This window comes from Acomys minous, assembly GCF_964271855.1.
Source record: "Acomys minous genome assembly, chromosome: 8".
Classification (NCBI taxonomy): Eukaryota; Metazoa; Chordata; class Mammalia; order Rodentia; family Muridae; genus Acomys; species Acomys minous.
The window spans coordinates 38,456,757-38,483,848 of record NC_140489.1 but is presented as its reverse complement, the minus strand read 5'-3'; the positions used below and the strand labels follow the sequence as shown (position 1 = coordinate 38,483,848).

Here is a 27,092-nt window from a genome sequence, read left to right as displayed (position 1 = left end):
CAATGGGAAAGAGGGCATTCTACAAAGTGGTGGGTTGTGACTAATAAGCAATATACTTCCACTGATGTGTTTTGTTTTGTCAGTTTGGGTGTTAAAAGCTTCATGTTCAGCCGGGCATGGTGGTGCACACCTTTAAACCCAGCACTCCAGAGGCTGTGAGTTCGAGGCCAGCCTGGTCTACAAAGCAAGTCTAGGACAGCCAGGGTTGTTACACAGAGAAACCCTGTCTTGAAAAAAAAATTTTTTTTAAGCCCCATGTTCTAGGACACTCAGGATAGCAGGCCACTCTGTAACCAACAAGGTGATTGGCTGAAGTGAAAAATCCCTCACTTTGCTTAATAACATGGATGTTTAACATTGCAGCTCAATATACTTGTTGGACTGAGTTGAACCAATGCCCCTATGGCTTCCTGAACCTTTGATATAGATACTTTCACACTCAGACCAGAGAAGGAAGGGTCAGTATGTATTCTCAATAAAATGAACCAAATCTACCAAATAGCACTGTCAGAGGGGCTCTGTGTCTTGTCAAATGCTGTCTTAGTTACTGCCCTATTACTGTGAAGAGACACCATGACCAAGGCAATTCATATAAAAGGAAACGTTTACTTGGGGCTTGCTTACAGTTTTAAAAGCTTAGTCCAGTATCATCATGGCAAGGAGCATGGTTGAAGGCAGGCAGGAATGGTCCTGGAGAAGTAGTTGAGAGCTACACCCTGATCCACAGGCGGAGAGAGCGAGCCTAGGCCTTGCACGGGGCTTTTGAAACCTCAGAGTCCACCCACCAGGACATTTCTCCCAGCAAGGCCTCCTAATCCTTCTCATCCATTCAAATGGTGCCCCTCCCTGGTGACTAAGCATTCAGATATGAGAGGCCATGGAGGGCATTCTTATTTAAGCCACCACAAATGCCACACAGATGGTAAGTGGCAGAAACAGGGGCTAGAACTAAAGTCCATCTAGCTTAGCCCATGTGACACCCACCACCCATGCCCTTCTGTGGCATCTTCTAACACTGCCAAGACCCCTGATGCTCTACAGGTCTGCAGGAAGGACGGGGTCCGAGCACTCAAATTGCTTCAGGGTGGCCTCAGTGGCTAAGGTAGGGCCGGTATGTTCTCGGGTTCTCAGCCCCTCAGAACCCACAGGTGCTGTCTATCCCAGGGCAGAGATGCTCATGCAGCTACCAGAGAAAGGGTTGCAGAAGCCGGGGAGGCCCACCTTTCAGCTGTGCTGGCCTCAGTCCATGACCTGGGTTCTGAGAGGGCAGGGCAGGTGTTAAGGGTACAGGGATCTCCTAGGAGCCTACTCTTACTTGGTCCCACTCCTCAGGAAGGATTATTTGTAAGGACCTGGGCAAGACCTTGCTTCTTTCTTAGAACTTTGCTGTGTGTAGGTAAGCCTTCCTCATAGGTCTGTGTAGTGAAGGTCGTCAGCCAGTAACAGTACCGAGAAGGGATGCATCTTTCTTTCTCCCCCTTTGTACCTGGCCATGGGGGCAACAGGTCTCATCTGACATGCACTCTTACGTGATGGTCTGTGCTATCATAGGCTTAAAGCAAGGGAGTCAGTTGGTGATGGATTGAAATCTCCAAAACTATGAGCTAAAATAAACCTCTCTCTTCACCATAACTTTTTAAACCAGACAACTCTCTGTTGAGAAGGTGTGATTACGGCAGGACAAAGGCTATGCAGCCTTAGTGGATTTTCCTTCTGTATGACATTTTACTTTAAAATGTCATCTCCCCCCACCCCCAGGATTATGATAACTTACCACCAGAATGAACCAATGGACAAATCACTAGAGAGGGGTCTTTGGCTAGGTATGAAGGCTCCAAGAGGGCTGGGCGTGGTGGCACACGCCTTTAATTCCAGCACTTGGGAGGCAGAGGCAGGTGGATCGCTGTGAGTTCGAAGCCAGCCTGGTCTACAAAATGAGTCCAGGACAGCCAAGGCTACACAAAGAAAGCCTGTCTCAAAAAACAAAACAAAACAAAAAAAGAAGAAAGAAAGAAAAGAAAGAAAGAAAGAAAGAAAAAGAAAAGAAATGAAAATGAAAAAATAAATCATTTCTCACGAGGTCCCTAAAACACCCACTATGTTCTGGCTTTGTTCTGTTCAGTACTCAGTTGAGACTGCACAAACCTAGAAAGCATTTGTGTTTTCATGATGGTGAGAATCCAGCCCATCTCTGAAAGCATCCAAGAATGGCAAAGCACTGTGTTCTTCCTGGGTCCCCTTATCTGTCCCTGCAGACTAGTAGGGTCTTTGTTGGAGATTCCCCCACCAAGAAGCAGTCCAGGTACATGACATAACTGTATGGGGTCCTTGTCAACATCTTTCTCCGTGATCATCTGTCATTGCCACTAGCCTGGTCCCTACTCTTGGAGGCGTCCAGCATGGAGTTGAGGAGCTAAAAGGCTGAGTCCTCCAGCCTGTCTGAGTTTGCAGAAGGGCCCGGCACAGGGTTCTTGTCTTGGCATGGAGAGGTTTCGTGGGGTAGTTTCAAACCTCCAAAGAGTACATACAGCCAGAGGCCCAGACATCTCTTCAAGTTGAAAATAGGATCATTGAGAAAAGCCTGGGGGACAAAAATAAAACTGTGTAGGAGGGACAGAACTGCTGTCAGGGATAAATCTAGCATACCAAAGGCCAAGATTTCATAACCTCCTCCACTGGGAGGGGGCTGTAGCCAGTTGTCCTGGCTAAGGTGGCATTCCATACTGCACATTATAGCCCCGTGAGGCCCCCTTCTGCTACTCACAAACACTTCCATTTAGCTTTGTAAATAGCAGTCACATGAGATGAACTCAAAGCATCCAGAAAGTCGCCGATACCCAAAGGGCACCTGACTCCTCACAAATCCTCCTTGAAAGATCCGCTTGGGTCAAAACAGGATGTGTAAAGCTGGCAGTTTTGCCACGTGCCTGTCGTCGGCTAAGACAGGCGTGCTTAGGCCAGCGTGCGCAATATAAGGAAACGATGTCTCAGGAAAAAACAGGCAAGAAGATTGGAAAGAAATGTGGTAGGTGAATCTACGCCAGGCGTGGTGCTGCACATCTTTAATCCCAGCACTTGGAAGGCAGAGGCAGCCAGATCTCTGTGAGTTCGAGGCTAGCCTGCTCTACATGGCAAGGTCCTGGACATCCAGGGCTAAACAGAGACCCTGTCTCAAAAAAGGAACAAACAAAACAAGAAATTAAACAGCAACAAAACAAACAAACAAAAGATGCGGTGATTCCAACGTTGTAGACTGGATGTCCACAGTCCTCCCCTTTAGAACAGGGACATTTCCATTTGAAATAGAAGAAAATGAGAACAGTGTGGGCACTGTGATGCTGTAGGAGCCACCGAGGCAGTTAAAGGAGACCCTAACCTTGGACCATGGGCTCCAACTTCCTGTATCACCTTCTAAGGCAGGCATTCTGCCTGTCTTCTGATTTGCGCCCAGCACACGGAGCAGAAGTGCACACTTTGAGAAAACCCACACCGGGAAGAAGAGTCCAAGCTCTAATGTCTTCTTCACTGTTGCTAAACATCAGCCTCTTGCAAAGGCTGGAAAGATTTTAGAAGGTGCAGACGTTGGCATGAGCTCTCCTGGGCTGTTTGTGTGAATGCTGCTTCTTTGGCCCTTGGATTGGGTTGGGAGGGGAAGTGCGGGTGAAGTGTCAAGAAGGAAAGCCGCCCAGCCAGGGAGCAGCCGGTGAGTAAAGAGCTTGCTTGGCAGGCATGAGCACTTTGGGCTCTAGAACCCACATAAAGAGGCTCTGGCATGGTGATGCATCTCCTCAGTCTCAGGACCAGAGGCAGAATAATAATATTCTTGAGGTTAGCTGGCCCAGCCAGACTAGCCCAACCAGGGAGTTCCAGGGCAATGCAAGCCCCTATCAGAGGAAGTGGGCAGCATTCCTGAGGAATAACACCTGAGGCTGTCCTCTGGCCTGCATACACCTGGGCACACATGTGCACGTGTGCCTGTGTATACACACGTGGGGGCAGGTAACGGGGAGTCGGGCAAGCCACTCACTGAGCTGGCCACTGAGTAAGTCTAGGGTCCTCTCAGTGTAGGCCCCGCCTCTTTTCTAAGGCTCCATGTAGACACTGGTTGTTTGTCTCTTTCTACAAAATCTTACTTTGAAAGAACCACCTTATAGTTTTGTCTATACTAACATGCAAATGACTGCTAGGGTGCTTTAATTTATAGCTCAGTTTTATAAGGAGACAAGTTCTCAAAAGGCATGTGAATGACTATGTGGGTATAGTAGGAGCAAAGGGACTTTCAAGTGGCTTCAAAACGCACTGCCGTGTTCTGTAGCCTGGCTATGTCACAGGGACCAGGCCATTTGGGTACAGCAGGTCAGACTGAACAACTTGGCTCTTTTTGAAACCGGGATCTATGTAGCCCTGGCTGTTCTGGAACTCACGCTATAGACCATGCCTGAGCAACTTCTAAACCCTCCCTCTTTTTCCTGGAAGCAGGGAAGTAGTCAGGAGTATGGTGAATGGCAGGGGTAGGGCAGAGGAGCTAGGCAGAGCCTTTTAGCTTTCTTGGACTACCTCCAAGCCTTCTGTAATCATGGGGCCTACCAGTTTATGGCCAGTACATCTGAGAACTGCTCATCTCAGACAGGGGTAGGCAGCCTGTATACTGTTGGGACTCCAAACCTACCTTTGGCCTGGGACTAAGCTAGGGAGCATTGGAATGGATTCTGGTTATTAGCGAGGGTCAAGGCTGACATCAGGGCCACACGGCCCTCCCTACCCAGCCATCTTGGCTCAGGAGGATGTGATGCAGATACTGTCGAACATGAAGGGTCCCAATGTCCAGTAGCCCTGGGAAAGGGGCCCCACAGTGGAACAGATGAGTCAAAGCCAGTCCAGGAACACAAACACCAGTATATTTTTATGTGCACAGTTATGAAAAGGAGGAGACGGACGAACGGAGACACAGCAGGCAATGGGCTCACAGATCAAGTCCACGTGCCTTTCTCAGGAGCTATCCAGTTGGAAGACAGCCCTAACCAATTCAAAGGCCCAGTGACGACACTGGGGCCAACAGGTAGCCTCCAAGTGGGAGGCACTCCCCGTGCCTTACTCATAGCCCAGGGCTGGGCCTCTCACCTGCCTCCTGCAGTGACACTTTGCGCAGCCCAGAGCTCCATAAATAGATTCTCACATGAACCGTCCCACTCCGCCGCCCCCTGGGAGAACCATGGAGAGTGAGGGACTGGGACGAAAGGAACTCACAGATGTTCCCTATATATATTATTGCTGTAAATAAGCACAGGTCACTGTGACTCTCTGGCATGAGGAGGGGGACAGGGCAGTGGAAGCCTAGCAGACACTCAAAGCAACTCAACCATGCAGGGCAGCGTACTTACTATCTGTGACTCAGAGATAGCTGCCTTGGGCTCAGAGCATCGGAGGCTCCATGAACAGCTAGCAGACTCCCCAGGAAGGGTTTGATTGCCCCCCCAACCTTCATGCCCACGGTCCTAAGGAATTGGAGGCCTGAAGATAGCCGATAAAGCAAGAGCCAGTCGAAGTCTGGGCTATATTTGGTGGGATCTGAGCCTGCAGGTCTGTGGGCTGGCCTTCCGTTGTGGCCTCCTCTGGCTGGGAGTTTTGTGCCAATGAGGGGGTCCTAGGAGCAATAGGGGACCTAGGTAAGCAGACCGCAATGCCAAGTATCGCCAGGCATGCAGATTCACTCTGGGAACCCCTCCTGACATGGGATTAGTAGGGCATTGAGGGGGGAAAAACGGACCCAGGGAATGCCTATGAGACAACATCTGGAGAACTGAGACTGGAAGCTTTCTCTGGTGGAGAACTGGAGTCCTAAAGCTGGGCCAGCTCAGCCAGCCACAGGAGTCTGTTGTGGAGATAGGTGTGAGGTGGCCTGGAGAGGCATGAGATAACATGGGCTTGGAGGAAAGGGGAAATCCTCTCCACTTGTACAAGGAAAGCAACCACTCCCATTGGAAGCCTGAATACCTGTGACACCACCCCCCCAAGCCCTGGAATTAGGGCTACAGCAAGTCCTCCTCTCAACAGAATGGTGTTTCCTGATTTCAGAAGCCTTCCTAGGGAAACACTTTGCATCCTAACCTGGACAGAGACAACTCTGGGGGAAAGATGCCAGATGTCTCCACGTCTTTCTCTCAGCCCAGGACAGCCCTGTTGCTGGCTTCGTGGGCTAGAGACTCTCCACAGTTGGCACTGCCACTTTTTAACTGATCTAAAGAAACGAAAGGCTGATTTCTACCTCCGAGTCCCAGGGTGACCTCATGGGATGGTACACTCTTTGATGCTCCCATCCTCTCAAAAAGTGGAGGACCAAATCAGAAGGGGCCAGGAGTACGGATTTCACCCGTCCACTGCCAGCAATGGACCCACCATGGGAGAAAGTTCAGACAACCAAGATGACAATGCCTTTGAAGGTGACAGGGTTAATACTGTTTGAGGAACAAGCTCAAAGGGTCAGGCTGGCCAGGAAAAGTGGTAGGGGGGAGCAGCCCTGAGGGTTGGCTACAGAGCCGAGGCTACAGTAGAATTCATCTTTTCCAAAGAGCCTTCTACAGTCTTCTGCATCTGTCTTGTTCTCCATGGACCTCCAACAGGATACCCTGGAGTTCTTCTATCTCACAAGGAGCCATATTGACTAATTGGCTTATAAACGAATCAATATAGGCAAGTAGGATCTAGAATTCCGTCCTCCCCCCACCCACCTACCCCACTGAGGATCCACCACACACACACACACACACACACACACACACACACACACACACACATACACACACACACACATACACCTCTGGGCCTAGATGTATATTGGGGGGAATATTATGCTTTTTCAGTAGGACCTCTGCAGGGATGGGACACCAGACCACCATGCCTGGGCCAGGGAGACAGGCCACCCCCAGTCACCAGATGAAGATGGAGGGAATGCTGCAGGAAGGCAGGCAGGGCCCCTTTTCAGAGCTGTGCCTCTGGCCACTGCTGTGTTCTGTAGGGAGCTGGGAGAAGGGGACGGTACAGTGACTGACACAGAGGAGAGGGCTGCCCGCCAGTGGCAAATGTCTCGAACATAAGAGAAAGGGGAAACGCCACCCAACACACGGGGATTGAGACCTCCAAAAGCCCAAGGTTGGTGGGAATCCAGCACCACAGGGGCCCCCAGCAGGCCAAGGGAGCAGCAGTGGGGCCCTGGGGAAAGGAGAGGAGCCAAAGGAAGTTTTCTCAGCCTTTGCACAACAGCAGTGCCACCCAACAGCCAACAGGCTGCTGGGTCTCTCTCAGGCTGCAGCTCAGAGGCCCCTGGGGAGGTATTGGTTGCAAGCAAGCACCTGAATATTGCCTAATGGAACCAGCCAAAGCCCAGCTGAAGCCAGGGGGCAGGTGGGGCAAGTGGCCCCAACAGCAGCCAAGGCCTCCTCAGACCTTGCCTCCCACCTGTAGCCCCAGAGTTCATGTCCCTTAGCCAAGACAGGCCTGCTGTTTCCAAAGTCATCCGTGACGTCAAACTGTTCAATGTCCAGCCTCCCAACCCCCAGCATGGGTTGAGAGCCACGGATGAGTCCCATTGTCCTTCTGTTGTCTAGACACTCAACTCCCCAACATCATCCTGCTGCCCCCCCCCCATGTGGTTGTGTTTGCCCTACTGGGCTAAGACCCAGTTGGGAGCAGGGCTTGTGCTGAACCAAGAGGTAACCCCACCAGCTTGGTCTCTCTGTCCATGGGTTCCTAGGAGAGGCCTCACGTTCTTACATGTGATCTTCTGACTCAGTCGGTCTTGACGTGGCCATTGGCCAGGGCTGGCAGACTGGCCGGCTCCCCGGGCTCTGCGTCTTTGTCAAAGCGCAGGCGGAGGGTGTTGCGGATGATAAACTGCTCCATGATGAGAGCCCCGCAGAACCAGGGTACCGCGTACTCCAGGGTGATGAGGCCCATGAAATCAAAGTCGAACTGGGAGTAGTCCCAGGGACAGGCGTTGAACTGGCGTAGGATGAAGCCGGTGGTGAACTCCCACAGGTAGGTCCAGAGCGTGTAGATGAGGCAGCGCACCAGAAGAGGACAGCGGCCTCGCAAGCGCAGGTACATGCGCTCCACGATCAGGATGGAGGTGCCATAGATGAAGAGGGCCCACACGCTCGTGACCCCCGGGAACTTCCAGTTAAAATTCACCACAAACTCCCAGGCCGCCGTGAACATCACCTCGCAGAAGTAGCCGTGGATGGCATATAAGTACCAGCGGGACAGCGCTGTCAGGGGCTCGGCAGAAGCCATGGCACCAACTGGGGCCTCCTGCTGGGGATACAGGGAAACAGATGAGGGCGCCTCCCTGAGCCTTTCCCTGCCTCCTGCTCCCCACCTCTGTGGTCACCAGGCTGGAGAGGAATTCAAACCTGCTTCTACCTTTTCTCCATCCTCATTGGTACTAACCATAGTCTGAACTTTCCACCCTGTTGCATCACCTCAGTTCTGTAATCTCTTAGCCAGGAGGGCCTGGGAAAAGACAGAAAGAAAGTCTAACCCATTGGCTTCCTCTAAGAAACTCTTGTCACATACTATGTGAAAATGTCCACTGAACGCCATAACATTTATGGTTATCTGAGATCAGTTGAAGAGGCAGCTGCCATGACCCATAGGTCTTTCTTTCTTTCTTACCAGGCCCACTGGGGCCCTTGTCTGTCTTCCAACTTCTTCCCTAACCATTTCAAGTCACTCGTATTTCTGAGATCTACACTCTCCCCGCCCCTCTCACGCATACATAATACAATTTTTGAGTCTCCTCATGTATATCGTATCATATCAATATATCGCCATTTTTATAGTTTTAAGTCTACAATTCAGTAGCATTGAGGACATTCACAATGTTGCCCAATCATTGCTACCTTGGTCCCCAGAACTTTCCCATTATCCCAAATAGAATCTCTGCAGGAGAGAGAGAGCTGGGATGTTGCTCAGTTGGCAGATCTTGCCTAAACCCATGCAAACTGGCTGTGGTGGTATGCACTTGTGACCCCACAGTGGTAGAAGTAGAAGGAGTAGGTCATCTTCAGCTACATTGGGAATTCAAGGGCCAGCCTGGGCTACCCTGGGCCTTTGTCTCAAAAAAGAAAACTAGGGGGCTGGAGAGATGACTCAGAGGTTGAGAGCACTGACTGCTCTTCCAGAGGTCCCGAGTTCAATTCCCAGCAATCACATGGTGGCTCATAACCATCTATAATGTGGTATGATGCCCTCTTTTGGTCTGCAGGTATACATGCAGGCAGAGCACTGTATAAATAAATAAATAAATGTTTTAAAAAAGCAAATAAGATTATTTTATTAAGTGCCACTCTCCCCCTCTTGCCCCAGCTCCTGACAGCCATAGTTTCAGTCTCTGTAAATTTTTCTCTTACGGCTGATTTATTAGACTTGGTGTAACATCCTCAAGGTTTATTCAGGCTGGTCTGTATCTAAACAGATCCCCTTCCTTTGAAAGATCAAAGGAATTCCACTGGATAGAACATTCTGTTTCTTTGCTGTCCATAGGCACGGGGCTGGCCTTCACTTTTGAACAGTGCTGTCACACATGGGTGAACACATGTCTAGTCAAGGCCCGCTTCCAGCTCTTTCAGGCCTATACCTGGAAGCGGAATCATTAAACTACAAGGTAATTTTGTGGCTGCCTTTCTGAAGAACTGCAGTACTGGGTTGGAGAGATGTCTTCCAGAGGACCCAGGTTCAATTCCCAGCACCCACATGGCAGCTGTGAATTATCTGTAGCTCCAGGTCTAGAGGATCTGACACTCTTCCAACCACCAGGGACACCAGGTACACATGAGGTGCACATACGTACTTGCATGCAAAAAACACCAATACACATAGAAAAGCAAAAAACAAAAACTCTCAAGAACTGTACTGTTTCACACATTTTTATATCCTCAGCAGAACATGCACAAATCCCAGCTTCTTTGGGTCCTTGTCAACGTTTGTTCTTTGTTTTCTCCATAACAGCCATCCTAAGCGAGATACCTAAACATGGTGTCATTGCGGTTACACTTTATTTTCAACTGCTACAGCAGATGGGGTTTGGCTCGCCTTCCCCCTCTCCTCCTCTCTCACACCCCACAACCAGTGTTTAAGGCCTGGCTCACCTACCAGGATGCTTCCCTAAAGCCTTGTCTGGCTCTCAGGCCTCTGCCTTTCTTCTAGCCCTTTGTCACAGGGAGTCTGGACCACTCATGTGGCCCATTATCAGAAGCCAGTGTATTTACTTTTTTTGATGCTGGGGCCCTTGTGATTCAGCCAGCTCCCTAGCTTGCTGAGTGAACTTTTTGAGAGTGTGACTGCTTTATGGTCCTGTCATCATGTGATTGCCCCAAGCCTCTCCTCTGTACGAGTCTAAACAATCTTGTTTATGCAGAGGGCAGTGTGGGAGAGCTCGCAGTTTATCAAGAATGAGAAGTTTTGTCAGGTACCAGGAGGCATCTGGCTTGACATCTACCAATCCTCTCTCTCAGGTAGGACAAGGGACAGAGGTTACCAAGGTGGCATCTGTAGTTTGCCCACCTGACTGAAAATCTTAATACCATCTTTTAGCCACACAGGCTTCATTGCAACAATACTCATCCACCTTTGTGCCTTAATCACATCTTTAATTTTTTTTTTAAATTAATTTATTTTATGTACATAAGTGTTCTATCTGCATGTACACTTACATGCCAGAAGAGGGCAGCAGATCACATTATAGATAGATGGTTATGAGCCACCATGTGGTTGCTAGAAATTGAACTCAGGACCTCTGGAAGAGCAGCTAGCACTCTTAACCACTGAGCCATCTCTCCAATCCCCCTTAATCACATTTTTAAAAACTGATGCTTAATTAAAACTCATACAAAGCCAGGTGTGGTGGTGTGTGCCTGTAGTCTTAGCACTTGGAAGGCCGAGACAGGGAGACTACAAGTTCCAGACATGGCAGACCCTGTGTCAAATCAATAAAAAGGTGGTAGGGGTGGGGTGTTCAGTTTGCCTCCCATGCAGAGGCCCTGCCGTTAATCCCCAGCCCTGTGCAAACCAGGCAGGGCAGTACATGGCCATAATCCCAACACTTGGGAGTTGAAGGTTAGAGGCAGGGGGATCAGAAGAAGTTCAAGGTTATCCTTAGCTATGTAGTGAGTTCCTGTCCAGCCTGAGCTACAAGAGATATAAAAGAGGGTGTGTAGAGGGCATGGGAGAGGAGGAAAGGGAGAAAGGGAAGAGGGTAAGGGAGGAAGGGAAGGAGGAAGGAGGAAGGAGGGGGTGGAGGGGAGAGGGAAGGAGAGAAGAAAGGAGGGAGTTTTGCTTCTATTTTATATGAGTCTGGGAGGGAACATCATCTGCCCCACGTTCCAGGGTCTGTAAACAGAGGCGCTCAGACCAGAACCTGCTCTTGATTCCTGCTCCAGACTCAGACTCCAGACTCAGACTCACAGACCAGCGCGTGCCTCCTCTCACTTCCTCACTCAGAAACACACAAGGGCTCCCCCCTTGGCCTGCTATTCAAGGCCCCAAATATACCTCTCCTACCTTATTCCACCGTCCACGTCCCCCTGTCGGGATCGTGTTTACTCTGTAGGGTAAGCCTTCTGACTCTCCCTCCAGCACGACCCCAGCGTCCAGGTGAGCACCAGAGCAAGTGCCTCCCCTTCTCCTGGGGGGGGGGGGATGGGGAATCTCCACAGCACCCCACTGCTCTGGTGCCAATTATTTTGTCAAGTTCCATTTTCAGCCCCAAGCCAGACCTTATCCACTTGGTCGTCACAGCCTAGACCTCTTCCTTCCGTAATAAAGCTAGATTCCTTCTCCTCCTTGGACGCCTCCTGCTCCTGACAGCCTGTGGGCACTTTGAGCTCTTTCCTAAATCAAACTCGGTATCTTTCCCCAAAACCAGTTTCTCCCCTTTGCCCCCTCCTGTTAGACGGCACAACCAAGTAACCAGTTACATCGAGAGGCCCAAGTTTCTGAGCGTCAGGTTCCTTGTCACACCCCAGTGAGTATGCATTTGGCACAGGGATGATGGTGGTTCTCAATCATTAGCAAATGCCACCAAGTATACCATCCCCAAACCATATCCTAAGGCATCCGTCATTTCCCACTGTCGCCAGGCATCTGTGGGTCAGAGGTCTCAGCTGGCCTAAATCATGAGGCTGTGAGTTATCTGAGGCTCTGTGCTCTGTGCTCAGCTGGGGAGGTTAAACTGGGGTGACTGTGCCCATCGGCTTCTCATCTCCCTCTTGGGCCCAGGAGACCATGGTAAATTGATAAGTCATCAGCCCACGAGCGAGCCGGCCCAACCACATCAGTGGTTTTCACCCTGGCAGAGAGAGAGAGAGAGAGAGAGAGAGAGAGAAGGGAGGGAGGTCCAAGGGTGCAGTTGAAGAAAAAGAACAACTTCTAATATTTTGGGGGTACACTTGGTTAGCTATGGTTGACTGCAATTCATTGTGTATCTCAAAATAGAGAGTTGGGAGGACTTTTTGTGTTCTTAAAAAAAAAGTTCATTGTCAGCCAGGCACGGTGGTGCACGCCTTTAGTCCCAGCACTGGGGAGGCAGGTGGGTGGATCTCTGTGAGTTCAAGGCCAGCCTGGTCTACAAACTGAGTCCAGGACAGCCAAGGGTACACAGAGAAAACCTGTCTCAAAAAAAAAAAAAAAAGATTCAGATCTCAGGTGATAGCGTAAATCATTCTGATGTGATTATACATTGTGCACATGCACGGAAATGTCACACTATACCGCATAAATATGAACAATTACTGGAGGTCCATTAAAGAGTTTGTGTGCCGCAGGGTCTGAGGTACCCCAGTCTAGTTCTTGAATTCACTTTGTAGCCAAAGATTACCTTCTGATCCTCTTGCCTCTACCTACCAAGTGCTGGGATCACAGACATGCATCCCTGCCCAGTGCACACTTATGCAATGGGACTCGAATCCATGGCTTCCCGTGTGCTGGGTAAGCGCTCAGTCAGCTGCATCTCTAGCCCCCTTTTCAAGATATTTTTACTATTAAAATAATTTAACTTCTTTTCAAAAAAGAAAAAGGCAGTCCATATTTTTTTTAAAAAAAGCCCTGTTTAAGGCATGTCTGTGAACATCTCATTGGTCACTGTAAGTCACACGGCAAAGCTACCAACCCCTGGACGGTGCCCCTTTTAAATCCCTTGGGAATCCATCTCCTAACTGCTGCTGTTCAGATTCACTCGCATCTCACCAGGCAGCTCTAAAAATCTCTCAGCCTCGCCTTGCCTACTTACAGTTCAAACCCATAACACAAGTGTAGCGAGAGGGTGATCTTTCTAAAATGCCAGTCTGCTGCTTCTCCCCATTAAAAGCCCATTAGTGGATCTTCAACATCCGCATCCCTCAGAGATAGCTGGCAACGTCCTCCTGGGCCCAGCTCCGCCTCTGGGCTCCAGCCAGCTCTGTGCTTTTGGATCCCAGCTTCGCTGTCTCTGCTGGGATGCCCTTCCTACTCGCTGCCTTTGTAACCCCCCCCCCCTTACCCCTATGCCTATCTGCCATAGTCCACGGCTCTGCCATCCTATAATATTCACGAGCTGTCTGCTGCCCTGTGTGCCACCTCCACACACCTTGTCCATCAGTACAACAGGCAACCCTCACTTTGCTCTGATTCGTCCGCAAGGTCAAATACCAGAAACCATCTGAGAAACATTTCACACAGTGTGCAGAGAAAATGTCAGGACTAGAAGCCGGGTAATTAACATTAGATCTTGCAGAGCTGCATACCCATGCAAATATGCAAAACACTGGGCCACAACTTGTCTCTGGTTGAGATTGTGATTCTTCGTTATATTTTCCTTTACATTCCAAAGCTGACAAATAAATGGACCGCAGGAAAGCCGAAATCATGTAAAACTGAGTTCTTCCTTCCTGCGCCACCCTCAGTACAGCTCACAACTCAGATGTAAAGAGTGCGTAGTGCCTGACCTCAGGGACCCTAGGTCCCGTTTGGGCCAGAGTCCTGCCTGTAAGATCCTTAGCAAGCTACCTAATTGCACCCGGCCTCAGTTTCCCTTCAAGTAACGTGGGGGTAATATGAGTGACTCTCGCAGTTGTGGCAAGGAATTACCTAGCTACTGCTAAATACTGCAAATAAGGGCTGGAGAACTGACTCAGGTTCAGCTCGTTTGTTGTTCTTGCAGAGGACTAGGGCTCAGTACCCAGCACCGATGATGGCTCATAACTGATTGTGATTCAGATCCCAGGGGGTCAAATCGTCCTCTTCCGGCCCCTGCAGTAGTACCTTCATGCACATGGTAGACTTACATGCATCCAGGCAAACACTTATATAAGTAAAATAAAAGTAAAATATTTTTTTAGAAGCACACAAATATTTCTGCAAAGATCCTGTCCTCTCTGGCATGGCTTCTGCTGCTATACTAGGGACACCTCCCACTTCAGGCAAGGTCACTGTGTCCTTGCCCTAGCCAGCCTGCTGGCAGCTTTCCCTGCTAAGCTGGCTTACAAGACGTCATGCCACTGAACCAGGAAGCCCTGTGAAACAATAGTTCCACACATATAGCCTGGGAAAGCAAATGGGAGCTCCCTGCTTCTCTGTGGCTGCCCACAGATGAATTAAGAGGAAAGACCAGCCCTGAGGGTCAGGCTTGAAAACGGGAGAGTATAAAAACAGTAAGCATTTCCAAACACAGCCTTGTAAAGCTCCACTGTTGTGTAAATTTTCTTCACAGACCAAGAGAGTACAGACTTGGGCCACATGATATGCAGGAGGGGAGGGGCTCATAGGTTTAAGGCAGGTGGCCCAGGCACTGAGTTCTAAGACTACTGGGCCTCCCTCTGAACTCAGGTCTGCCCACTTGTCCTGCATGCAAGCCCTTCACTCCTCCCTAGGCAGGGCATCGGGGAAAGGGACTTTCCCGCTCAGAGGTCTCCCTTGCAGCAGCTTGACAGAACTATCCAGTTCTCCTCATAAGCCAACCTCCGTGTGCACACACATATGCACGCTTGGGAGAGTGTGTGCACATTTGGACATGTGCATGCATGTGTGTATGCACGAGAGCCTGCTCATGTGAGAGCTGAGCTAGGGCTGGAACCCAGGACCTTGTACATGCTAAGCGATTCCCTTCTACTGAGTTTCCTCCCTACTCGCTCCTCCCCTTCTTCACAGTGACTTTAAATCCCGCTCTACTTGTCTCTGATCTCATCTTCCTGGAAATCACTCCAGTTTCCCCAGGCGACTGAGAAGAGTTGGACCACAAAACTTTATCAGCAGAAGCAAGATGGAAGGGGTACCTGTCCAAGGGAGAGAGGAACCTGGGACAAAAGGGGGGCCAGCTCAGAAAAAATAAAAATAAAAAGATGGAGGGGGGAGGACAGAACGGGGAACAGAGGGAGCTCCAGGCACGGTGCCAGTTCTAGTCAGCAGGAATCACTTGGGCAGATGGAAGGGAAGCGTACCTAGACAAGGTCAGACCTTGATCAAGGGGTCGTGGCAGGAGAACACAGCTGGTCCACGCAGGATGCGTGTGGGTAACTGAAAGGCCTGCCTCAGGGTGGAAGGCAGGGGTGAAGGCAGGGGTGAGTCTCGTTGGCTGGGAGGCCCTCAGATGTAGGTAGAATGCTGACCTGAGAACATTTCAGCACGTTACCCTCAACTCCCATTTCTAGTAACGGTGGGTGCTGTGCCTACATTTATATGTAGGATGGGCTCATCCCTCCCCCTCCCTGCCCCCACCATTGGGTCCAACAGGCCCACTCCTTGTTCTGCCCATCCCCTCCCCTCCACCTGGTCTCCTTACCCTTATGCCCCTTTCAATAACTCCTTGCTCAGCTCTGGAATCAGCCCTGGGGAAGGCTACAGCAGAAGCCAGCGGCTCTGTGGATGGTGGCCTCATTCTGGTGATAAGCCCAATCACCCTAAGGACCGTGACATAAAGATGGGACAGCCCAAGCAAAGGTACTTGGGGTGGCACAGAGGAGAGTGTGGATGGTTTGACCCTGTCCACATGTGTTGGTGAAAGACCACAGCGTCCCCGAGAAGGATCAAAACTCAAGTGATTTGTCAGTGTGAGGTAACAGGTGGGGGGGGGGGAGACAAAGGGAGCTGGCTTCTTGCATCTGGTCCCTAGGGATATCTCACCTGCAGCTCTCAGAGTGCGCTGAGCTCTATCACAGGGTAGCATCACACAGAACGGGCAGTGGAGACAGGTGAAGTCAGCCTTAAGAGACCAGGATAAGCCTGGAGGTAGTAGCACATGCCTTAAATCCCAGCACTCAGGAGGCAAGGGAAGATGAATCTCTGTGAGTTTGAGGCTATCCTGGTCTATAGACTGAGTTGAAGGATAGCCAAGGCTACACAATGAAACCTGGGCTGAATTAACCCTGGGCTTCCCTTGTCATCAAGGTAGAAAAAGGAAAACAGACATGCTTCAGGGCCAGACCAGACCAAGGGCGGGATAGTTCCTGTGGCCAGTGGCTGGCTCAGGGGCCGCCAGGTTCCGCCCTTCCTTCTCTTCACAGGTCCCTGGTATCATGCAGAAGGCGCTGATGAGGTAGTCCCCTTACCTCTCAAAGGGCAACTGAGAACCAGGTGTTCTTCTCAGCACTCCCCATGTTTTAACTTCAGAAAATTCTGAAGCCCATTTTACAGAGGGAAACATGAGGCAGAAAGAGGCTGCATAATTAGCTTCTGTTCTTATAGCTCCAGATGGCTGGGAGCTATAAGTTATAGTTATCAAACCCTCCTCGTAAGTCTGACTCCAGAGTCTTCACCCCCACAGTCAGCACCCTGTGCTGCTCCAGAGACTGCTACAAGCCCCTCTGAGGTACTACAACTTGCGAGGTGCTGTCTCCAGACACTGACAGGGCATCTGGAGTAACAAGAAGACCCATGGAAATAGATGTGTGCTTCGTCCCTGGACCATCTACGGAGCTCAGAACTAAGTGTTAGACATAACACAGACTCCTAAATTATTTCTCAGACCACACAGTCTGGCAGGAGGCACGCATAAGTACTCCAAGGTCAAAGCTGAGCCGCGAAGGACTACGGCAGCAGCCACGCTTCAGGGCCTCAAGTCATGAGCCATTTAAAGATCCTTTGCCAGGGCACACAATACCTACTACCTTCCTAGCTGCCAATCCACCCGGGTATGGAAATCTGAGATAGCTCAGCCCTGATCTGGAAATGCCAGCCAAGAGCAGTGGCCTGTGTACAGGATGTCCAGAGGGGCCATCTGCCCAGAGCAGCAACAGCCAGGGTGTCAGAAACAACCATTCTCCATAGACACTGAGCGCATCCCAGATAGGAAGGGATGAAGGAGGTGGCACTGGGGAACATGAGAGGGTCTGGGGAACAGTCTGTCCTGGCCCAGAGAATCACTGGGGTTGGGAGGCAATTGGCAACTTGCACGTGAGGGCCACAGGCTGAGCACTCTGTCCGCTGACCAGAATGTTCTTCTAGGACCTCCGTGTGGCTGTCTCTCTGTTGTCACTCAGGTCTCCACTCAGCTGTCACCCCTCTGAGACCTGATCCTCAATCAAACACGGACTTCTTGTTACTCAAGTCATCCCATCTTATTTTCTTTGTAACACTGTCTAATAGTTTGCTACTGTCTGTGGCCTTTCTCCAAAGGCAATGAAAACTCAATAAGGGGCGGGGCTTCACTGATGCCTGGAAATAATGCCTAATAATATCTCCAGAAGAAGAGTGAGTCCGTGGGTGGGTAGGCAGATAGACAGGTAGATGGGCCCAAACAGACCCGAGGCCTTAAACAAGACGAAAATGGTTCAAAAGAGCCGGATGACTCAGCCTTCCTCCTCTCCCCTCTGGGAAATACAGCCTTTTAAGAGGCCTTAATGCTAATATTTAAAAATATCCTCCCTCCCCCCCCCCCAATGACTAAAGTAACAGGTGCTCACAGCTAAAAGTTAAATGTTGGAGGAAGGAATGACTTAGCAGACAAAAGGGCCCCTCCCATCTCTTAGAGAAAGTCGCTATTAATGGTGCCTTCTGCAGCCACCCCGATGAAACCACTCTAGGAGGAGCCAAGCCTGGCACCATAGAGGGGAAGAACATTCATAACGAAACTTAGGTCACAGAGCCAGCACCTCTTCCTCTTTGCACTGTAAGTCACCGTCACGTACCCTCTATTACTCACCGTTTCCCCTTAGTTCATGACTGTCTTTTCCAAGTTCTACAGCCTATGTGCTCATCCTTACAATAGCTATATAATAGCCCACCAACCAGGAAACTATAATTTACTTGACTAAGATGTTCAACAAAGGTAATAATTGTTTTCCATTTCTCCTATTACAGAGAACAGCACAGAAATATCTTCCGTGCCTATAACAAAAGACATTTTAGCCATTTTCTTCTTTGAGACTATTTCATTATTTCATAATAAAAGATCCATCTATCCCTCCCGTCCCCCTCCTCCCTTCCCCTCCACTTCCCTCCCCTCTCTTCCCTCCTGCCCTCCCTCCCTTTCTTCCTTCCTTCCACCATTTTTATTTGTTTGAGACCGAGTCCCACTGATCCTAAGGCTGGCCTCAAACTACTGATCCTCCTGCCTCGAAATCAAAGACAAGTACCTCCACATTCAGCTAGCATGCTTGTTTTCTTTCTTTTCTTTCTTCCTGTCTTCTCTTCCCGTCCCCATCCCAAATTGGGAAAGCCCAGATTTACCTCCATCCACATATCTGCCTGTCTCTGCCCTCCAAGTGGTGTGTGTGTGTGTGTGTGTGTGTGTGTGTGTGTGTGTGTGTGTGTGTGTGTTACAGGCATGTATTCCCAGGCCCAGCTCGAAAGATCTCTTCACAGATAATTCCTACTGGACCAAAGGTGTGACAGTCTCAGACTAATGCTGTATTACTATGGGACCCTCCGTCATGTGGTGAGTAGGTCTCACATCTGGGTCACTACATCCTCACAGTGACCTCCATGAACATCTTCCTCCTCGCAGTCCCCCTCAAATTCAGGCTCACTTATCCAACTGTGGCTGAAATCAACCCAAGACCACCGCCTAAAGACACCTGTTAGTAACACGTGGGTTTGCAAGGTCTATCCACAGCTGAGAAGTTACCCAGTTCCCGCTCTCTGCATACAGCCTGTGGAATCAACTCTGGGCTCCAAGGCACCAGCCAGGCAGATCCTTAGAAGCTATCCAATCAAGATGGTCATCTTGGTGTCAAGACAGCCTACCCTGACTCACTGGCGCTTCCTTCTTTCTGGTCCCTGATCCCACCATTGTATTGTCTGCTCTGCACTGATCTAATGGTTGCTGGGCCTCAGGGACTAGGGAAAGCATCTAATTGTTATTCTTTAAAGGATCAAGGAAAAAGCCAGAGACACAGACTGGGATAGAGGCCAGATTGAGAACAGGCACGCTCTGCAGTGAAGGCCTTTCACCCTGTGCAGTTTGTTTGGATTTGGGAGCTGAGCTGTTGCTGAAAGTGAGAGGACTTGTCCTGCTGAGTCCCTGTCACTTTTACGGTATCTAAGCATGGATGTTCTACCCAGCTCCTCTGGGGCTAGTACAATGACTGCCCATAGTGTGCGGGCCGAATTCAGATTCCGGGTAAGGCACAGCCCCCACAGCGTGGATGGGAAGTACCCAGGAGCCTCTTGAAGAAAAAGAACATAGAAAGACATCATCTCCCAGTGTCTGGTTTTATCCTGTTCAGCCAATCTGGGTCTGGCCCAGTTTTAGAGTCCATAAGATGACTCCAACACTGACATAGCCTGAAACTGCTTAGCACAGCCCTCCCATTCCAGAACTGTGGCCTTGTGACAAGCCCTTGGACAGGGAGCAGGCTGGGAACTTGAACCCCTTAGACCTGTACCCATGCTGCTGAGGAGCCAACAGGAGGGCAGATGGGGCCAGTGATTCCCCCCGCGCCCATGTGTGGGGCATACTCACTTGTCACAACCTTGACTGTGTCACTGGGAACAGACATCAGGATCGCTGTGCAGCTGTGTCTCAGTTTAACCTTGTCTTGGTACCGGACTGGGCCTTGACGCCATTCTCAGCAATGTGGACAAGCATTCACTCTGGGGCTCAGCTAATTCTTGGCTGACTAGAGGGTGGCTTTCATGTGTCTCTGGGGGAAAAAAAAAAAAAAGAGGAGGCCATCATTAGCTTAACCCAAGGCTAGTTCTGAGCCACCAGGCCAACCAAACGATAGATCTCAGGCCAAGTATGATAGAGCAATAGGCCACCAAGGTCCCTTCCCTAGAACCTGTCACCCTCATCTCTACCACCCTCTCTGCTCGGGCCAGGTCAATCTAAACATCAGAGGCTCGGATGGTTCCCAGGTGATCATCGTGAAGGGTTAGTTAAGACTTGGGGGGGCTTTTGCACCATGCATGAATAAATACATACTCTGAACCCTAAAAGGAGATATATTGTTAGACTCCAGCTCCATTCTCAGCTGCAAAGTGTACTTCGCTAAGTGGTGGAGGTCTCTGTTTGCAAGGCTGGACAAGAGCCTCATGGAACGCAGTCAACACAGGGTATTCAGAGCAGTGGTTCTCAACCTTCCTAACGCAGCTTAATATGGTTCCTCATGTTGTGGTGACCCCTGAACAAAAAATGATTTCACAGCCATTCCATAACTGTAATTCTGCTACTGTTAGGAATCAAAGCAAAAATATCTGTAGCTTCTGATGATCTTTTGGGGGTTTGCAACCCACAGTTTGAGAACCGCTGATTTAGAAAATTAAATATGCCACACAGGTAAACACAAGAAAGCAGAGGGCTGGGCTGTGGTGATGCACGCCTTTAATCCCAGTACTTGGGAGGCAGAGGCAGAGGCAGAGGCAGGTGGATCTCTGTGAGTTCGAGGCCAGCCTGGTCTACAAAGTGAGTCCAGGACAGCCAAGGCTATTGTAGAGAAAACCAAAAAAAAAAAAAAAAAAAAAAAAAAAAAGAAAGAAAGAAAGAAAGAAAAGCAGAAAGTATGCTAAGCCCTCTGAACTTGAACTGAGCGTAGTGGTGTAGACCTTTAATGCCAGCACTCAGGAGATTTAGGCAGAAGAAATTCCCCCCAATTCTACGCAGCCAGCGCTACATAGAAAAACAATGTCCAACAGATAAACAAACAGACAAAAACACAACAACAACAAAACCCCAAACCAGGCCCGGTGTGGGGGTACACGCCTTTAATCCCAGCAAACAAACAAAAAAAAACCCCAAACCTTACCTGCAACCCACTATTGTAAAACTTATCCTATTAATACCAAGACTACTGGTGAGGTCCTTTAATGGCAAAGTTGACAAATCTTACATTTTAAGGCCTTTTGCTGCATACATTCTCTCAATAATATCCCCCAAGATATTTTTTTTCTTTTTACAATACTTGGGATTGTACCTAGGACTTGGCATACACTAGGCAAGGGCTTAACCACTGAGCTATAGCCCAGATCTTTAAAAATTGCTTAAAAATGGTGGATCTCGCTTAAGATCCACACAACTGTCCTGCCTCACTGTGAATAGAACTACAGGTCTGGCTATCAAAACGAGCAAGACTTGAGCACTTACTCCATGAAAAATGAAATAAGATAAAGGTCCCAGACCTTCCTTTATAGTCCCCTTGACATAGTGCCATCTGCACAGAGCCCCAGTACTGTCCCCCCTCCCCCTCCACCCCCCCCCCTGCCAGACTGATACCCAGGCACCATCGCTCACCTCTGCCTGCCCCCACCCCCAGGCTCTGAGTGTGGGCAAACCCTCACCCACTGTCTCCTAAACTGACAACATGAAAGGCAGCCGAGAGCTGACAAGAGAAAGTTTGAGGGTAGGGGCCTGAAACATACCCTGCCAAGATTGCTTTAGGGGCACACCTGTCCCCATGTCCTCCAGGTCATGGTCCCCTGGGGCACCCTGGTCCCTGGTCCCTCAGGCCTCTGCACAGAGAAAAGTGAAGATCTGTGCTGTGCCTGTACGGGCTGCTGAGCTCAGCTTTGCCCATCTCTCCCCAGTTCCTCCATAAACAGGAGCCTCAGCCCTCTCTCACCAGCTCATCTTCCTGTCTCCTAGTATGCCAGTAGTGGGGCAGAGGTCACCTTGGCACCTACCTATTCCCTCCAGGAAAGAGTCTTAATGAGACTTGTTCCATATTCTCCACCATTACCACTACCCTGACATGTGGCCTGGAGAGTTCAATCCCACCCATGGGCACTTCCTTTTTTCTGGGGCCTAGGCAAGCCACAGCAACAGCACAAGTCAAAACAGAAACAGAAACTAAAAAACCACATCCTGCTGCTTGTTTAGCCTGCTTGCTGCAGCACTCAGCGGCATGCCGGCCAGCTGCTGTGGGCTAAGGTCCTGTCCTAGGCGATGACACTACAGTGGGGTGGTCAGAACAGCGCTCTCTGCGGACCAACCTCTGGCTGGCTGGATGCCTCTCACTTCTTGGTCGGCTGGCTCTTTCTCAGGATGGATGAGCTGCTACGGTCACAGAGTCCCACCTTTTCCTACAAGTGCACCAGCTCTCCCCAAGATCCCTCTTACACTCTAGCAGGATCCAAGACCTGCAGTGGTAGTGCAGGCCTTTAATCACTGCACTTGGGAGGCAGAGGCAGGCAGATCTCCGAGCTCGAGGCCAGCCTGGTCTACAGAGTCAGTTCCGGGACAGCCAGGGCTACACAGAGAAACCCCTGTCTCAAAAAAACCCAACAAACAAAAAGAGCAGGATCCTGGGGACAGAAACTATGAGGCTCCTTTGTGGCTCACACACCTGAGTCAGAAGCCTGGGTGACCTGTGAATGTGTCAGTGAATGCCTCAAGGCAGCTAACACACGGGCAGAGATGGGCCTACTCCAGCGGATCAACTCTCATGATTCTCTTTGGACACTGTGGGGCAGGGAGGGCTGAGGTGACCATCTATTCTGAGGAGGTGGCAATGGTGACAGCAACTAAGGCTTAGGAGATTAAGAGATCTGGTCAAATCTATGCACCCGATTCAAGCCCCAGGCCCTGGATACCTCGCTCCTTTGAAAGCCTGTACATAGTGCCTTTAAGCTGCCTCCCTTCTGCACCTCATCCTCGAGGCCCGTGTCTGCCCGCTGGAGTCTACTCAGTCGGCCCTATGGCTGGCCAGTTACTATGTGCACATACAGCCGCGTTTCCGTACAGTTCCTCCATCAGCACTCCCGAGGCGTTCCTCGGTGATGGAAGGACTAGGGACTGCTACTCAGTCTCAGCTCTTGTCTCCTGCAGCCTACCTACCCCGGCTCTTCCTCCTGCACTGCTTTGGGAGGCCGCCACAGCCTCTGGGTCATCCTGTCACTCCCACTCCCACGAGACTCTAACCATGTTTCCACAAAACATGTCATCCCACCTGTAAATGACCCCACTTGTATTTAGTCCCCACAAGATGAGCTCCTGGAGACTAAAGGTCTTCTACTGGACAGCTGGACAAGCAGAGTGGAGAAGGATCCAGATAAATTCCTGGGTGATGGGCCATCAAGCTTGGCATTACCCAAAGCTAGCAATGCCCAGAGTTTGCCTCGAATAGCTAGGATACCTTCACGGAAAGGGAGCTCTCCCAGCAAGCACCATCAAGAGTGGTCTACAAGGCTGTCTCTGCAGATGAGGGAAACAAGGCGCTGTTCTTCTCCTTTCTTCCATTTCTAAAGCATCCTCCCAGACGGGGAGTGGATGGTATGGGCCTGGACAATACAGAAGACATGTCTGGAAGCACACCGGGAGAGTGAGGCTGGGAACAAAGTGCCCCCAGGCAGGCATGCCTAGGGACACTGCAGGCTCCTGCACAGGCAGAGGTCCGGGGGGTTCAGGTCAGAGAACAACAAAACTCATTTTGCTATTTCTCCAGTGTGCACGGGCAGCCAGTTCTCATGAGGAGGATTCATTTCCTAAAGAGGTTTAACGAGCAGCTGCTGGCAGGAAAGTCCCCCTTGCATTACACACACACTCTCTCTCTCTCTCTCTCTCTCTCTCTCTCTCTCTCTCTCTCTCTCTCTCTCTCTCTCCTCTACAACTATTTAGGGTAAGCTGGGCTTGCAGGAGTTAGTCTGCTTCTCTGACTGGAATCCAAATCCTCTCACCCTACCCCATCTCCATGGCCCCGGACCTAAGAAGGGAGCAGGAAAGGGTATGTAGCACCATCCATTTGTTCCCAGGGCCTCTTTTCCCTCAGAAGTTTCCAATTCTCTCAGCAAATGGTAAAGATGAAATAACCAAACTGGGCTTGGCATTTGCCTGGGACACCTAGCACTCAAGAGGCAGAGGCAGGAAGATTAGGAGTTCAAGACCAGCTTCAGCTACTTAGCAGCTATATAAGACCTAGTCTAAAACCAACAATAATAACCAGTGAGAACAAGCCCACTAACAAAACAAAAACCAAACCAAACAAATCACACTCTCAAAGATCAGCTCAAACACCAGTCGTGTAGCCCAACAGTTTACTTTAACTCTGACATTTTACTCCAAGACAGTGCCAGCGGATGCCACAAATTGGAGGGCTCCCTCTCACATGACTGCCCTACTCAGATGCCAATCACAGTCAGGTTTTGACCCACCGACTGCAGGCCATTATTTCCAGTCCCCCTGCTTCTTCTGCCTGACTCATTTGCTAGGATGTCTCATAGAACTCACAGAAACGCCCAGCTTGACTGGGGCAGCTGGACGAAAAGATAAATAGAGCAAGGTAGAGGTCATGGGGTTTGCACCCCAGCACCTGCTCAGCAACATGGGGCACAAGCACGTGTTCACGGGACTGTCACGAGTTTTATACTCTGAGAGGTCAATGGCTAGGCCTAGACGGTCCACCCCTCTCATCTCTTTATCATGAGGTGTGTGGGTGATTGTCTCCATCCTGAGTCCGGCTTAGGCTCCGCCCTAAGTGCTTCATTAGCGAAAACTCAAGTGTAACCAAAAAAAGCTCATTCAACTGTGTTAGCTTATTCTATAGTGAGACCAGCCCAAAACACTGTGGATTTGGCAGGTTCCCAAACCACGGAGTGACCACCCAAAGCTACGAACACAATTGGTGTCCAAGTACCCCAAGGGGCAGACAGTATCCGATCACCCTCTGAAAAGTGAATAGGAGGCACGGGCACATGCATGGAGAGGGCAGCCGGCCCCCCACTGCACTTGCCCAAGGGGCCTTCCACTTCCCTTGCTCTGAGCTTGGAGTCTAGATGTCCCTGCCTGCTCCTCATCTCGCCCCCACCCCACCCCCCCACTCACCCCACCCCACCCCACCCCACTCACCCCACCCCCCCACCCACTCACCCCACCCCCCACCCACTCACCCCACCCCACCCCCACCCACTCACCCCACCCCCCACCCACTCACCCCACCCCCACCCACTCACCCCACCCCCCCACCCACTCACCCCACCCCACGTCTTCTCTTTCACTTAGGACTCCGTGTCCTGTCACCCTCCTGTCCGATCTTATACCTCTTCACCTAGTTCAATCTACCTTAGCAAGCCCCTTCTAATCTCCCCTACTCAGGAAAACACTGATTGCCCAAACCAGTACACCTGGGAATGTGGTCCCTGACGAGCTCTCCCCACCCCCACCCCCATGCACCACAACAGCTTTCCTCCCCCCACCCCCACCCCCTCACTGGCACCTGGTAGCTCCTCCTTGCTGCCTGAAAAGCTGGACAGCTGCTGAGCTCTCTAATTAGGCTCCTGGCTGCTGTCCCTGAGCCTGTGTTACAGTGAAACATCTCCTTACCTCTCCTTTATCCACAATGCCATCCGGTCACAGCCAGGGACTCTAGAAGCCCCATCCTATGACACTAGCAAGCCTCCTCCTGTCAAAGACAAAATAGTGACCTCAAAGCCCCACCCGAGTGACCCAGGAATTTGTCTGGGGCCCTTCCCATCACTATGTCTTAGAGTGTGCCTCAGGTCTTCGGGAGCAACAGAGACCCCCTCAGAAAGAAGACTGGAGGTCAGTTTGTTTGTTCTTAATGCAGCTATACTGGCCCAGCAGTGTGGCGCCCAGTGCTTCTCGTCCATAACTAAGCCACCCCAGAGACTGCCAAACAACCAGCAACCAAGCTGAGTTCCCTCCAGGCCAGGCACTGTGTGAGTGTGACTACAACAATGCTCTTGTCCCACTCCCCCACGGACAATTCCCACCCCTTTGTTGCAAGGTACCCAGTGTGCCCTTCAGTGCTGGCTCAGCCAAGCAAAACCCCTGCCTGTTGAGCAGAGATCCACCAGCTGGAAACGGCCCTTGCAGGCAGGCACTGGCTCCTGGTCTGCCACAGTTTAACAACAGGTTTAAGAAATGAAGACAAATTGAAACTCTTTGACTAATGCTCTAACCTTTCTTCCATTGGCCTGTGATCAAAAAAATTAATGTAGTTTTATCAAGCTCCATAATGCTATATTTAACCTAATATTTTATTTTAACAACAATAACAAAAAAAATGGCCAGGCTGTGGCACACCTTTAATTCCAGCACTCGAGAAGCAGAGACAGGCAGATCTTTGCTGAGTTCAAGGCCAGCCTGGTCTACAGAACAAGTTCCAGGAAAGCTAGGGCTACACAAAGAAACTTTGTCTTGGAAAAACAACAACAACAACAAATAGAAATAACAAAAAAGAGGCCGGGCACGGTGGCACACACCTTTAATTCCAGGACTTGGGAGGCAGAGACAGCCAGATTGCTGTGAGTTCAAGGCCAGCCTAATCTACAAAGTGAGTCCAGGACAACCAAGGCTACAAGGCTACACAGAGAAACCCTGTCTAGAGAAACACCAGAAGAAGAGGAGGAGGAGGGGGGGGGAGGAAGAAGAAGAAGAAGAAGAAGAAGAAGAAGAAGAAGAAGAAGAAGAAGAAGAAGAAGAAGAAGAAGAAGAAACAACAAAAAGGTGAGTATTCTTTTGTTGTTTTGGTTTGGTTTTTTGGTTTTTTGAGACAGGGTCTTTCTGTGTAGCCCTGGCTGTCCTGGAACACACGCTGTAGACACAAACTCAGAGATCCACTTGCCTTTGCTTCCTGAGTGCTGGGATTAAAGGTGTGTGCCACTGTGCACAGCTATTAAATACTCCTTTTTAAAATCCAGTTTTTATCACTGTCAATCAAAAAATAAATCCTAAA

The 27,092-nt window shown here is 50.2% G+C and overlaps 1 protein-coding gene across 12 annotated transcripts in view; it reads right to left on the bottom strand.

Annotated features, from left to right (window-relative positions):
* Positions 1-4,876: 4,876 nt before the first annotated feature.
* Positions 4,877-27,092, bottom strand: part of TMEM229B (transmembrane protein 229B) — a 47,152-nt gene continuing 24,936 nt past the window's right edge. For 3 of the 12 annotated variants that reach the window (XM_084792902.1, XM_084792897.1, XM_084792893.1), the window contains exons 2-4: positions 19,928-20,108; positions 8,446-8,508; positions 4,877-8,310 (exon numbers count right to left, since the gene is read on the bottom strand). In XM_084792902.1, the coding sequence (XP_084649028.1) occupies positions 7,786-8,310; positions 8,446-8,448 (528 nt within the window). In that variant the 5' untranslated portion in view covers positions 8,449-8,508; positions 19,928-20,108 and the 3' untranslated portion in view covers positions 4,877-7,785. Of the gene's footprint in view, positions 8,311-8,445; positions 8,509-15,467; positions 15,606-19,927; positions 20,109-21,822; positions 21,846-22,083; positions 22,196-23,534; positions 23,658-25,717; positions 25,797-27,092 lie in introns of those variants that run through there. The other 9 variants (XM_084792899.1, XM_084792901.1, XM_084792898.1 and 6 more) reach the window with 9 other exon arrangements.